Below are 15,157 nucleotides of genomic sequence, written 5' to 3'. Positions count from 1 at the left end.
CAGTCGCTCTAGATAAGTGTTTGCTATATGACTAAAATGTAATGATAAATCTCTATTGATAAAGTGGGTAAATCAAGATGTAGCCTCAGCCTATTCACATGACTGCACACGAGTGTGTGCATGCATTGAGTTATTGAGCTTGTTTTGGCTGCATAGAAGTAGCTTATTTTATAAAAGTGTGCGCTGTCTCTTTAACGAGGAATGACGTCATTACTGGGTAGTGAATTGTAGCCCAGGGTAGTGAATTGATGATGGCTTCAGCTGTAAGCTAGCAGCAAAATCGCGCCGGAGAGGATGGATGATGTTTTACATGCTCCTAACCAACTGTGCTATTTTTTTTATTTTTTTTGCGTTGTTTTTAACTTATTTTGTACATCATGTTGCTGCTACCGTCTCTTATGACCGAAAATAACTTCTGGACATCAGAACAGCGACTACTCACCTCAAACTGGAAGAAGCTTTTTCCTTTAACGAGTCCATGAGTCCGAGTCATCTATATTATTTGTAGCCATCTATTTACCACCACAAACCGATACTGGATCTAAGACTAAACTCAACCAACTCTATAAGGCCACAAGCAAACAAGAAAATACTCATCCAGAAGCGTTACTCCTAGTGGCCGGGGACTTTAATGTAGGCAAACTTAAATCCGTTTTACCTCATTTCTACCAGCATGTCACATGTGCAACCAGAGGAGAAAAACAAACTCTAGACGACCTTACTCCTCACACAGAGATGCATACAAAGCTCTCCCCTGCCCTCCATGGCAAATCTGACCATAATGCTATCCTCCTGATTCCTGCTTACAAGCAAAAACTAAAGCAGGAAGTACCAGTGACTCGCTCAATACGGAAGTGGTCAGATGACGCGGATGCTACGCTACAGGACTGTTTTGCTAGCACAGACTGGCATATGTTCCAGGATTCATCCAATGACATTGAGGAGTATACCACCTCAGTCACCGGCTTCATCATTAAGTGCATTGACATCATCATCCCCGCAGTGACCGTACGTACATATCCCAACCAGAAGCCATGGATTACTCTTTCAAGGAGCAGGACACTAATCCAGACGCTTATAAGAAATCTTGCTATGCCCTCAGACGAACCATCAAACAAACAAAGCATCAATACAGGACTAAGATTGAAATCTACTACACCGGCTCTGACGCTCGTCGGATGTGGCAGGGCTTGAAAACTATTACGGACAACAAAAGAAAACCCAGCCACAAGCTGCCCAGTGACGCAAGGCTACCAGACGAGCTAAATGCCTTTTATGCTCGCTTCAAGGCAAGCACCACTGAAGCATGCACGAGAGCACCAGCTGTTCTAGACGACTGTGTGATAATGCTTTCGGTAGCTGATGTGAGCAAGACCTTTAAACAGGTCAACATTCACAAAGCCGTGGGGCCAGACGGATTACCAAGATGTGTACTCAAAGCATGCGCGGACCAACTGGCAAGTGTCTTCACTGTCATTTTCAACCTCTTCCTGACCGAGTCTGTAATACCGACATGTTTCAAGCAGACCACCATAGTCCCTGTGCCCAAGGAAGCGAAGGTAATCTGCCTTAATGATTACCGCCCCGTAGTACTCACATCGGTAGCCATGAAGGGCTTTGAAAGGCTGGTCATGGCTCACATCAACAGTATCCTCCCGGATACTCTAGACCCACTCCAATTCGCATACTGCCCCTACAGATCCACAGATAACACAATCTCTATTGCATTCCACACTGTCCTTTCCCACTTGGACAAAAGGAACACCTATGTGAGAATGCTGTTCATTGACTACTGCTCAGCTTTCAACACCATAGTGCCCTCCCAGCTCATCACTAAGCTAAGGACCATGGGACTGAACACCTCCCTCTGCAACAGGATCCTGTAATTTCCGATGTGACGCCCCCAGGTTGTGAGGGTAGGCAACAACACATTTACCACGCTGACCCTCGATACTTAGTCCACTCCTGTACTTCCTGTTCACCCATGACTGCGTGGCCGAGCATGACTCCAACACCATCATTAAGTTTGCCTGATCACCGACTACGATGGACAGCCTATAGGGAGGAGACCTGGCAGTGTGGTGCCAAAAAAACAACCTCACCCTCAACGTCAGCAAGACAAAGGAGCTGATCATGGACTACAGGTAACGGAGGCCCGAGCACGCCCCAATCTACATTGGCGGAGCTGAAGTTGAGCGGGTCGAGAGCTTCAAGATCTTCGGTGTCCACATCACTAAGGATCTATCATGTTCCAAACACACCAACGCAGTTGTGAAGAAGGCATGGCAATTCCTCTTCCCCCTTAGGAGGCTGAAAATATTTGTCATGGGCCCTCATTCTCAAAGTTCTACAACTGCACAATTGAGAGCATCTTGACTGGATGCTTCACCGCTTGGTATGGCAACCGCTTGGCATCCGACTTCAAGGCGCTACAGAGGGTAGTGCGTACAGTGAGGAGAAAAAAGTATTTGATCCCCTGCTGATTTTGTACGTTTGCCCACTGACAAAGAAATGATCAGTCTATAATTTTAATGGTAGGTTTATTTGAACAGTGAGAGACAGAATAACAACAACAACAAAAATCCAGAAGAACGCATGTCAAAAATGTTATAAATTGATTTGCATTTTAATGAGGGAAATAAGTATTTCACCCCCTCTCAATCAGAAAGATTTCTGGCTCCCAGGTGTCTTTTATACAGGTAACGAGCTGAGATTAGGAGCACACGCTTAAAGGGAGTGCTCTTAACTGCAGCTTGTTACCTGTAGAAAAGACACCTGTCCACAGAAGCAATCAATCAATCAGATTCCAAACTCTCCACCATGGCCAAGACCAAAGAGCTCTCCAAGGATGTCAGGGACAAGATTGTAGACCTACACAAGGCTGGAATGGGCTACAAGACCATCGCCAAGCAGCTTGGTGAGAAGGTGATAACAGTTGGTGCGATGATTCGCAAATGGAAGAAACACACAAAAGAACTGTCAATCTCCCTCGGCCTGGGGCTCCATGCAAGATCTCACCTCGTGGAGTTGCAATGATCATGAGAACGGTGAGGAATCAGCCCAGAACTATACGGGAGGATCTTGTCAATGATCTCAAGGCAGCTGGGACCATAGTCACCAAGAAAACAATTGGTAACACTCTACGCCGTGAAGGACTGAAACCCTGCAGCGCCTGCAAGGTCCCCCTGCTCAAGAAAGCACATATACATGCCGGTCTGAAGTTTGCCAATGAACATCTGAATGATTCAGAGGACAACTGGGTGAAAGTGTTGTGGTCAGATGAGACCAAAATGGAGCTCTTTGGCATCAACTCAACTCGCCGTGTTTGGAGGAGGAGGAATGCTGCCTATGACCCCAGGAACACCATCCCCACCGTCAAACATGGAGGTGGAAACATTATGCTTTGGGGGTGTTTTTCTGCTAAGGGGACAGGACAACTTCACCGCATCAAAGGGACGATGGACGGGGCCATGTACCGTCAAATCTTGGGTGAGAACCTCTTTCCCTCAGCCAGGGCATAGAAAATGGGTCGTGGATGGGTATTCCAGCATGACAATGACCCAAAACACACAGCCAAGGCAACAAAGGAGTGCTTCAAGAAGAAGCACATTAAGGTCCTGGAGTGGCCTAGCCAGTCTCCAGACCTTAATCCCATAGAAAATCTGGAGGGAGCTGAAGGTTCGAGTTGCCAAACGTCAGCCTCGAAACCTTAATGACTTGGAGAAGATCTGCAAGGAGGAGTGGGACAAAATCCCTCCTGAGATGTGTGCAAACCTGGTGGCCAACTACAAAAAACGTCTGACCTCTGTGATTGCCAACAAGGGTTAGCTAGATGTAAAGACTTGCTCTAGAAAAAATATATGCATTATGTAGCTTTATTGTTTTAGCAATTGTACTGAGCCCCGTCGGTGAGAAAAAACAGGCCAGGCTAATCCATTCCCTCGTTATTTTTCTTCCGTTCCCTTTTTTTTCTCAATATAAAAATGTATTCCCCCAATATAAAAACCATGCTATCAACATAAAAATGTTTTCCCTCAGTTTATTAATTCATTCCCTCGGATCTTCTTTCAAGCACATGTCCTTATCATGGATTGATCAGTTAAATGAATTCTACTTCAATCTGGGCTTGAAATGGAAAGATTTTCTTCGTTGTTTGAATATGTTACTGAGAGAAATGTATTTCCAGTTTCAGTGTTTTCATATGCCTCTGAATCATAAGAGCAAATAATGGGTCACGGGCGTGCAAAACCACTCAATTAGGTGCAATGATGCACTCGCATCCCTGCGCTAGGCAGGTATTCTGTCTGGCTCTGCTTCATTATCTTAGCTGTTCTACAGTATATCTATACTTTGGGGGAGTTCATTAACTACCTATCCTTCTGATGAAAAGGGTGGGATTACACTGAGAAAAGTGCCCTTTTTCCACTTTTTGTTGTCACTCCTGTTGGCTCTCTCACGTGGAGGTTTCTGCTCTCTGATCGGCTCGAAGTCAATTTATCCGCCACTGACGAGCATTGCGATTCTGCAAGTAGTAACGACAGGTTCGTCGGTACCAGGTTGGTACGCAGCACAGTACATCTTTTGTTCTAGCAAGAGAAGGAACGGCCTACTGTGCTAAGTACTTATCAGCAGTGCGATTTTTCGGTGTGTCTGACCTCTTAGATCGCTCACAATGTGTTCTCCAATCTCAAAAACATTTTAGAAAAAAGTGCCATTATCCTCGCAAGGTGGGTTATTGAAAACTGGGGTGTCAATACTTTTGACCTATCTTTTTTATAAAAAATATAACTTTTTATTGTTTACCAATTTTTGTGGGCATACAATATAGCTCAGTATTTGTATTATTTATTTTATCATCTTTTTTTGTTAATCTTTATCAAGGGTGCCACTAATTATGGACCTGGCTGTATATATTTAATATATATTATAATATATAAAATGTCATTTTGCTTCTCTCCCTCCAGGTAGTAAGGTAATCTCTAGAGAGCTGAGTGTAGAGGGTCTGTCTGAAGTACAGTCTGTCCTACAGCGCCCTCCTCTGGTGTGGGACAACCTGCACGCAAATGACTACGACTCCAGGTAGGATAAGATAAAATAAGATGAGAAGATAATGTCTTCTATATTTTGTCTGTATATTTTGTTTATTGTAAGATATTGTCAGCACCATTTCACCATGTGAAATTATTGGTACATGCAAATGTACTTGGTGAATAAGGTTGACTCTTATAATGATTCTGATTCCAGACGTCTCTTCCTGGGTCCCTTCAAGGGTCGCTACCCCCAGCTTGCCACCAAACTCCGGGGCTTGCTGCTTAACCCCAACTGTGAGTTCGAAGCCAACTACATACCCCTGCACACACTGGGGACTTGGTACCGCACTGGGAGGGAGACGAAGAAGGGTAAGAAAAGGGGTAAGGGGGGGAGTGGGTGAGGGATGGGGGAGGAAGGGAGAGGAAAGAGAGGAGGGGGAAGGAGGGAAAGGGATGATAGTGGGTGAGGGAGAGAGGAGGCAGGGAGGAAGGATCATTTTGGACAGATGACACACACACACACACACACACACACACACACACACACACTGGGTACACTGACACTATCAGAGCAGCAGACCCTTAGACTACTGTGACAACATCATAGAGGGTTTGGGGGGAGGAAGGGAGGGGGAGAGAGAGGAGGGAGAGAGATGGATAGTGGGTGAGGGAGGGAGGAATGATAGATGCGAGAGAGGAGGAAGGTTGATGTCAACTAAATATTTTTGGACAGGTAAGCGACAGGGTGTTTATAGATTAACACACACACACACACACACTGGGTCCACTGACACTGTCAGAGCAGTAGACCCTTAGACTGACGTTATCCACAGTGACAACATCGTAGAGGGATTAGGGAGGGAAAGGAGAAGGGGGAGGGAAGGAAAGAGGGAGGCATTCAAGAGAGGAAAGAGAAATTAAGCGCAAAAGCATGAGATCAAAAAGACAAGTGAGGGGTGAAGAAAAGAAGACATGAAGTGAGTGAGGTCAGAAAGGAAGGAAGGATGGGTGAGGGATGGGGGAGGAAGGGAGAGGAAAGAGAGGAGGGGGAAGGAGGGAAAGGGATGATAGTGGGTGAGGGAGAGAGGAGGCAGGGAGGAAGGATCATTTTGGACAGATGACACACACACACACACACACACACACACACACACACACACACACACACACACACACACACACACACACACACACACACACACACACACTGGGTACACTGACACTATCAGAGCAGCAGACCCTTAGACTACTGTGACAACATCATAGAGGGTTTGGGGGGAGGAAGGGAGGGGGAGAGAGAGGAGGGAGAGAGATGGATAGTGGGTGAGGGAGGGAGGAAGGATAGATGCGAGAGAGGAGGAAGGTTGATGTCAACTAAATATTTTTGGACAGGTAAGCGACAGGGTGTTTATAGATTAACACACACACACACACACACTGGGTCCACTGACACTGTCAGAGCAGTAGACCCTTAGACTGACGTTATCCACAGTGACAACATCGTAGAGGGATTAGGGAGGGAAAGGAGAAGGGGGAGGGAAGGAAAGAGGGAGGCATTCAAGAGAGGAAAGAGAAATTAAGCGCAAAAGCATGAGATCAAAAAGACAAGTGAGGGGTGAAGAAAAGAAGACATGAAGTGAGTGAGGTCAGAAAGGAAGGATGGAAGAGCGATGGACAGTAAAGGAGAAAGAGAATGGTTAAAGAGACAATTGAGGGAGGGAGAGAGAGAGGGAGTGTGTGAGAGAGATAAAGAGAGGACTGGAGCGTGTGAGTGGGCTGAGAATCAGAACACTCAGTGCCTCCACACCCCTAGGGGTAACCACTTTCACCATGGTTACATGGAGGTTAACCGCTACCACCAGGGTTACGATAGGATGTTGGGGTTCAGGCCAGTGTGATACATGATCTGACTGGGTCATCATCATGTATACATTTTACTCAAGTTCTGACTGAACTACTTTTCACATACATTTTGACAAACCATGTGTGTCATATCAAATCAAATCAAAATGGTTAGCAGTGTAGCGAAATGCTTGTGATTCTAGTTCCGACAGTGCAGCAATATCTAACAAGTAATCTAACAATTCCACAACAACTACCTAACACACACAAATCTAAGTAAAGGATTTGTGTGTATCATCATATATGGATGAGCAATGACCGAGCAGCATAGGCAAGATGGTATAAAATACAGTATATACATATGAGATGAATAATGCAAGATATGTAAACATTATTAAAGTGGCATTATGAAAGTGACTAGTGATCCATTAGTGTTTGTTGTTTTGTGTGTGAGTGAATGTGTATTTCTCACCATTGTGTGTGTGCGTATTCTTCACCATGGTTTGTGTGTTCCTAACCATGGTGTGTGTACATATATGTGTGTGTAGATGAGGAGTACCAGTACTGTCCAGAGATGGCGCTGTCTACTGCACTGCACGACTGGATGGAAGAGCTCAGCCAACCACTGCAGCCAGGTAGTGTGTGTGTGTGTCAGGTACTCAAGACACAGAAGCTTGATCTCAATTGTTCATCCTGATGTTGATGTGGATTCAGATCTGTGTCAATTCTAATTCTATCAATCTACTCATTCTAATTCTATAATTCTCATTTTAATTCTACTCAATCGAATTCTATACTTCTCATTGTAATTCTATAATTCTAGTTCTATATGTGTGACTTCTCCACAGGTCGCCAGAGCAGACAGGCAGACCAGAGGTCATTGGGTCAAAGGTTGGGGACCCTAGAGAGTGAAAACTGTCACCCCACCACCAGAGAAGGTCGCCCCAAACCCCCTAGAGAACCTCCGCAGGGGGACAGCCCTCCCCCCTCCAGCCCTGAGGGAGAGGAAGGGGTGAGGAGGGGGGAGAAAGAAGGGAGGAGTGAGGGAGGAGACGGAGAGGAGAGAGAGAAGAAACTCCACAACAACCAGTTCCGACAAGGGCCAGGCCAGCCAAGGGGTCCAGGGGGGGTGCTGTGTGTTGGGAAGGCTCCTTTAAGCGAGTCCCAAATCCGGCTGCTGGTAGGTCTCCACTACCTTCCCCATGAGCACGGCCCGTCAGCCCAGAGACTGTTACAGGACCTCACCTGGCTCAAAGAACACTGCCACCTGGTCAGTGCTAACGACAAGAAGGGACCACCGCAAAAGGTCTGTGTGTTTGTGTGTGCCCATTTACTGTATCTGTGATGGCATCTCAACTTTGTGTGTGTATGTACAGTATGTCAAAAAATAACTTTGTATTTGTGGCGCAGCGGTCTAAGGCACTGCATCTCAGTGCTAGAAGCGTCACTACAGACACGGTCTGTAGGCTGTAGATACAGCCTGGTTCGGATCCAGGCTGTATCACAACTGGCCGTGATTGGGAGTCCCATAGGGCGGCACACAATTGGCCCAGCGTCGTTGTAAATAAGAACTAACTTAACTTCTTAACTGACTTGCCTAGTTAAATAAAGGATAAAAAAATCAAAAATAATTGGTCACATGCATCACAAACAACAGGTGTAGACTAACAGTGATGCTAACTGATGGGGCGTTCCTAACAATGCAGAGAGAAAAATAGAAAATAATAGAAAGATAATAACACTGGGAATAAATACAATGAGTAACGAGAACATGGCTATATACACGGTATACCAGTGCCGAGTCGATGTGCAAGGGTACTAGGTAATGTGTGCACGAGTGTGTGCGCCTGCGTGTGTGTGTCTGCATGCTTGTGTGTGTGTGTGCATTCATGTGTCTGTGTGTGTGTTGCAGGTGGAGGAGTGGCGTGGCCGAGCGGCCGGTTTCCTAGGTGTGTGTGAGGAGATTGCAGCGCTGCACAGTAGTGTAGTGAGTGGAGTGAGCAAGGCCGTGCTGTATGACCTTTACCCTTACGTATGGGACCTCAGAAACACTGCACTGGTGGCCAAGGCCTTCATCTGCTGGCTCGGTGAGTAGAGGGAGGGAGAGAGGGAGAAAGAGGGGTTAAGAACAGAAAAACATTTCAACTTGGATAAAGCATACACTGTAAGATTTACTATACTCTCTTTCTCTCCACCTCTCACCTTTATCTGTCCTCCCCCTCTCTCTCTTTCTGTCTAAGATGGGCGTGTGTTGAGTGACAGCTCTCCATTGGGTTCCTGGAGGAACTGCTTCCACTGTGAGTAGAGGTGACCCCTCAACCCTGATCCCTCAACCCCTGACCCCTCCACTGCCTCTGACCCCTTATCCTTCAACCCTGAACCCTCATTGGGTCGTTATGGAATTGGGCATGGTCTTCCTTAAATGCTGTGTGATTGACAGGTGGGTTCTCATCTCTGATAGGGTGCGGGACGACCACGGGGGCAGAGTTACTGGGGGTGGAGTCAGAACCCTGGGTGTTCAAAGGGGGAGTGTCCGGAGAGTTGCAGGTAGGACAGTGTGTGTGTGTGTGTGTGTGTGTGTGTGTGTGTGTGTGTGTGTGTGTGTGTGTGTCAAACAAATCTTGTGTCACATGAACGTGTTTAACAGATGTTATTGTGGGTGTAGCAAAATGCTTGTGTTTCTAGCTCCAACAGTGCAGTAATATCTAACAATACACACAATCTAAAGTAAAGGAATGGAATTAAGAATGTATAAATATTTGGATGAGCAATGTCAGAGCGGCATAGACTAAGATGCAGTGAAATAGGATACAGTTTATACATATGAGATGACTGATGCAAAATATGTAAACATTAAAGTGGCCAGTGATTTCAAGTCTATGTATATAGGTCAGCAGCCTCTAATGTGCTAGTGATGGCTATTTAACAGTCTGATGGCCTTGACATAGAAGCTGTTTTTCAGTCTCTCGGTCCCAGTTTTGATGCACCTGTACTGACCTCGCATTCTGGATGATAGCAGGGTGAACAGGTAGTGGCTCGGGTGGTTGTTGTCCTTGATGATCTTTTTGGCCTTCCTGTGACATCGGGTGCTGTAGGGCAGGTAGCTTGCCCCCGGTGATGTGTTGGGCAGACCGCACCACCCTCTGGAGAGCCCTGTGGTTGCGTGCGTTGCTTTCGCCATACCAGGTGGTGATACAGCGCGACTGGATGCTCTCAATTGTGCATCTGTAAAAGTTTGAGGGTTTTAGGTCAAAATTCTTCAGCCTCCTGTTTTATTTTATATATATTTTTTTAACCTTTATTTAAGTAGGCAAATCAGTTAACCTCTACGGGCTAGGGGGCAGCATTGAGAATTTTGGAAAAAATATGTGCCCATGTTTAACTGCCTCCTACACCAACTCAGAAGCTAGAATATGCATATTATTGTTCAGGTTTGGATAGAAAACACCCTAAAGTTTCTAAAACTGTTTGAATGGTGTCTGTGAGTATAACAGAACTCCTATGGCAGGCAAAAACCTGAGAAGGTTTCATGCAGGAAGTACCCTGTCTGACAAGGTGTTGTTGTTCTTGCTTCTGTTTATTGAAGAGTCAGGATCTTAGCTGTAACGTGACAATTCCTAGGGCTCCAATAGGCTCTCAGAACCCGGGAAAAACCTGAACGATGACGAGGCAGCCTCAGGCTGAAACACAGAATCCCCTTTTCCAAGTGTCCCATCAGAGGACAATAGAATTAGGCGCGTGCGCGATTCGACCCCGTGGAGTATTTTCCTTCAGCTGTTTAGCTAATTGCAGATTCCCGGTCGGAATATTATCGCTTTTCTACGAGATAAATTGCATAAAGATTGATTTTAAGCAGCGGTTGACATGCTTCGAAGTACAGTAATGGAATATTTTGAAATTTTTTGTCACGTTCTGCGCCATGCGCACGACCGTGATTTAGCATTCTGATAGTGTCTAGAACGCACTAACAAAACACCGCTGTTTGGATATAACGATGGATTATTTGGGACCAAACCTACATTTTGTTATTGAAGTAGAAGTCCTGGGAGTGCATTCTGACGAAGAACAGGAAAGGTAAGACCATTTTTCTTATAGGAAATGTGATTTTGGTGAAGGCTAAACTTGCCGGGTGTCTAAATAGCTAGCCCGTGATGGCTGGGCTATGTACTTAGAATATTGCAAAATGTGCTTCATCCAAAAAGCTATTTTAAAATCGGACATATCGAGTGCATAGAGGAGTAATGTATCTATAATTCTTAAATTAATTGTTATGCTTTTTGTGAACGTTTATCATGAGTAATTTAGCAAATTGTTAGTAAATTCCCCGGAAGTTTGCGGGGGGTATGCTTTTTCTGAACGTCACATGCTAATGTAAAAAGCTGGTTTTTGATATAAATATGAACTTGATTGAACAGACATGCATGTATTGTATAACATAATGTCCTAGGTGTGTCATCTGATGAAGATCATAAAAGGTTAGTGCTGCATTTAGCTGTGGTTTGGGTTTTTGTGACATTATATGCTAGCTTGAAAAATGGGTGTCTGATTATTTCTGGCTGGGCACTCTCCTGACATAATCTAATGTTTTGCTTTCGTTGTAAAGCCTTTTTGAAATCGGACAGTGTGGTTAGATTAACGAGAGTCTTGTCTTTAAATAGCTGTAAAATAGTCATATGTTTGAGAAATTGAAGTAATAGTATTTCAAACGTTTTAAAAATCGCGCCACAGGATTCAACTGGCTGTTACGTAGGTGGGACGAATTCGTCCCGCCGGTCCCATAGAGGTTAAGAACAAATTCATATTTACAATGAGGCCTACACCGAAACCCGGATGACGCTGGGCCAATTGTGCGCCGCCATATGGGACTCCCAATCACAGCCAGTTGTGATACAGCCTTCTTCACCACACTGTCTGTGTGGGTGGACCATTTCAGTTTGTCAGTGATGTGTACGCCGAGGAACATGAAGCTTTCCACCTTCTACACTGTGGTCCCGTTGATGTGGATGGAGGGTGCTCCCTCTGCTGTTTCCTGAAGTCCACGATTCACTCCTTAGTTTTGTTGCTGTTAGGTGAGAGGTAATTTTCCTGGCAACACACTCCCAGGTCTCGTCATTGTTGGTAATCAGGACTACGTTTGTTGTGTCGTCTGCAAACTCGATGATTGAGTTGGAGGCGTGCATGGCCACGCAGTCATGGGTGAACAGGGAGTACAGGACAGGGCTGAGAACGCACCCTTGTGGGGCCCCAGTTTTGAGGATCAGCACAGTGGAGGTGTTGTTTCCTACCTTCACCACCTGGGAGTGGCCCGTCAGGAAGTCCAGGACCCAGTTGCACAGGGCGGGGTTCAGATCTAGGGCCTTAAGCTTAATGATGAGCTTGGAGGGTACTATGGTGTTGAATGCTGAGCTGTAGTCAATGAACAGCATTCTTACATACAGTAGGTATTCCTCTTGTCTAGATGTGATAGGGCTGTGTGCAATGCGATGGCGATTGCATCGTCTGTGGATCTATTGGGGCGGTGAGCAAATTGGGTCTAGGGTGTCAGGTAAGGTAATATGATCCTTGACTAGTCTCTCATAGCACTTCATGATGACAGAAGTGAGTGCTGCAGGCGATAGTCACTTTGTTCAGTTACCTTTGCTTTCTTGGGTACAGGAACAATGGTGGACATCTTGAAGCATGTGGGACTGGGATAGGGAGAGATTGAATATGTCCGTAAACACTCCAGCCAGCTGGTCTGCGCATGCTCTGAGGGCATGGCTAGGGATACGTCTGGGCCGGCAGCCTTGCAAGGGTTTAACACGCTTAAATATCTTTCTCACGTCGGCCACGGCGAAGGAGAGCCCACATTCCTAGGTAGCAGGCCGCGTCGGTGCACTGTATTATCCTCGAAACGGGCGAAGAAGGTGTTTAGCTTCTCCGGAAGCAAGACATCAGTGTCTGCGACGTGGCTGGTTTTCCCTTTGTAGTCTGTAATTGTCTGTAGACACTGCCACATATGTCTAGTGTCTGAGCCGTTGAATTGCGACTCCACTTTGTCTATATACTGACGTTTTGCCTGTTTGATTGCCTTACGGAGGGAATAACTACACTGTTTGTATTAGGCCATATTCCCAGTCACCTTGCCATGCGATGGTTCGCGCTTTCAGTTTTTGCAAATGCTGCCATCTATCCCCGGTTTCTGGTTAGGGTAGGTTTTAATAGTCACAGTGGGTACAACATCTCCTATACACTTTCTGATAAGCTCAGTCACCATATCAGTGTATTCGTCTATGTTGTTCTCGGAGGCTACCGGGAACATATCCCAGTCCGCGTGATCAAAACATTGCTGAAGCATGGATTCTGATTGGTCAGACCAGCGTTGAATAGTCCTTAGCACGGGTACTTCCTGTTTGAGTTTCTGCCTATAGGAAGGGAGGAGCAAAATGGAGTCGTGATCAGATTTGCCAAAGGGAGGGCAGGGGAGGGCCTTGTAGATATCCCGGAAGTTGGAGTAGCGGTGGTCAAGTGTTTTAGCAGCACGAGTACTACAGTCAATGTGTTGATAGAACTTCGGTAACGTTTTCCTCAAATTTGCTTTCTTAAAATCCCCAGCTACAATAAATGTGGCCTTAGGATATGTGGTTTCCAGTTTGCAAAAAGTCCAGTCTGTGTGTATTATGTCGTTTAATGTAAGCACATGTATAAGAACATGTATTCATTTAAAATACATTTATTTTCCATGTGTTGTGCCTTGCTTACTTTCACCAGCTTGTTTGACATTTTCTGTCTGTCCTACAGATGCTTCTCCCTATAGGCAGTAACAGTGAACTGTTCAGCCACCCTCCTCCTCTCTTCCCCACCTCACGACTCTACAACATACGACCCTACCACAACAAGGACAAGGTGAGAGGACATTTTCACACACACACACACACACACACACACACACACACACACACACACGTGTCGTTCTGTCAGCTGACTGACTCTGTATTGTATGGTGACTTTGTGTGTATAGATTATTTTTGTTATATTATTGTATTATACCTCCTGTCCCCTAGGTGGAGCTGTATCGTATGGTGCGCCAGCTTCAACAGAGAGCCCAGGGGAGCCCTGATTCCAGCCCAGCACATCCTGACCTCATTGGAGACAGGTGTGTGTGTATGTGTCTGTTCCTATGCTATGAGTCGAACCAAGCTGTACTGAGCTGGCTTTGTTACGCATGGTTCAGGTCGGCAGAATAGTGTGAAAAGGGTATGTGTCTCTGAGCGTGCGAGCTCGAGGACAAATAATCAACAGTTTGTTTGTGTGTGTGTGTGTGTGTGTGTGTGTGTGTGTGTGTGTGTGTGTGTGTCCCTGCAGGTGTCTGGGGCCCTGCCTGGCTTTGTGTCCTGAGTACAGCATGGTGCTGGAGGATGAGCTCGGTGTGTGTGGGAGTGTGTTGGGCGTCGTAGATGTTCGTTCCTTCGCCAAGCGCTGCCAGGCCTGCTGGATGCCCGCCATGAGGGATAAATACCCACCTCGCACCGGACATGCCAACTCACAGGTTAGAACAAACACACACATGCAGGTAAGAACACAAACATAACACACACACACACATTCTCTCCCCATCCCGCGCTCTATCCCTCTCCCCATCTCTCTCTCCATCCCGTACTCCACCCCCCTCCCCATCCCTCTTTCTTATGTATTATCTAACTCCAGTTCCCCTCCTGTCCTGTATTAGGTGTTGCAGCAGATAGAGGAGGACCAAGGGGAATACCCAGACTCTCTTCTCTACCACTTTCCCTCCCAGCTCCGTCTGGACGCTTTGCCTGACCTGGTGGACGTCAGTGTGACCCGCTGCCTGCTAACCGCACTCCTCACTGCACTTAAAGCCAATGGTGAGTGTGTGTGTGTGTGTGTGTGTGTGTGGCGATGGGTTGAGTGAGTGTGGTGTGTGTAAGTGGACGTCAGTGTGACCCGCTGCCTGCTGACAGCTTTATTTACTGCACTGAAAGCCCACGGGGTGGGTGTGTGTGTGTGTTTGTGTGGTGTGCACGTGTGTGGGGGAGTGTGGTGCATGCAGACATTGCCTTTTGAGGACAAATGTCTGTCCTCGATGGTTTAGGCCCAGGTATAAAAAGTTACAAGGATTTATGAAATTATTTATTGGTTATAGACTCCCCTACGTATATATTTGGACAGTGAAGCAAAAACTTATAATTTGGCTCTTTACTCCAGCATTTTGGATTTGAGATCAAATGTTTCATTTTAGCACCTTTTTATTTTAGGATATTTTCATAGAAATCTGTTTTACTATT

At 46.0% G+C, this 15,157-nt stretch overlaps 1 protein-coding gene and 1 long non-coding RNA gene across 3 annotated transcripts in view; both read left to right on the top strand.

Moving 5' to 3' along the window:
• The window catches only part of si:dkey-183c6.8 (protein O-GlcNAcase), a 48,844-nt gene that overhangs the window by 17,049 nt on the left and 16,638 nt on the right, over nucleotides 1–15,157 (top strand). For both annotated transcript variants that reach the window (XM_029760684.1, XM_029760683.1), the window contains exons 7-17: nucleotides 4,965–5,079; nucleotides 5,245–5,399; nucleotides 7,421–7,507; nucleotides 7,721–8,178; nucleotides 8,785–8,959; nucleotides 9,113–9,169; nucleotides 9,334–9,419; nucleotides 13,653–13,757; nucleotides 13,916–14,007; nucleotides 14,217–14,400; nucleotides 14,581–14,737. In XM_029760684.1, coding sequence (XP_029616544.1) covers nucleotides 4,965–5,079; nucleotides 5,245–5,399; nucleotides 7,421–7,507; nucleotides 7,721–8,178; nucleotides 8,785–8,959; nucleotides 9,113–9,169; nucleotides 9,334–9,419; nucleotides 13,653–13,757; nucleotides 13,916–14,007; nucleotides 14,217–14,400; nucleotides 14,581–14,737 — 1,671 coding nt within the window. The remainder of the gene's footprint in view (nucleotides 1–4,964; nucleotides 5,080–5,244; nucleotides 5,400–7,420; nucleotides 7,508–7,720; nucleotides 8,179–8,784; nucleotides 8,960–9,112; nucleotides 9,170–9,333; nucleotides 9,420–13,652; nucleotides 13,758–13,915; nucleotides 14,008–14,216; nucleotides 14,401–14,580; nucleotides 14,738–15,157) is intronic.
• On the top strand, nucleotides 5,932–6,749 carry LOC115198614 (uncharacterized). Its single transcript, XR_003879263.1, has 2 exons — nucleotides 5,932–6,016; nucleotides 6,676–6,749. It is a non-coding gene; the product is annotated as an uncharacterized LOC115198614 (long non-coding RNA).

The sequence above is a fragment of the Salmo trutta genome, chromosome 8 (genome assembly GCF_901001165.1).
Source record: "Salmo trutta chromosome 8, fSalTru1.1, whole genome shotgun sequence".
Classification (NCBI taxonomy): domain Eukaryota; kingdom Metazoa; phylum Chordata; class Actinopteri; order Salmoniformes; family Salmonidae; genus Salmo; species Salmo trutta.
This window is presented reverse-complemented; position numbering and strand designations above follow the sequence as displayed.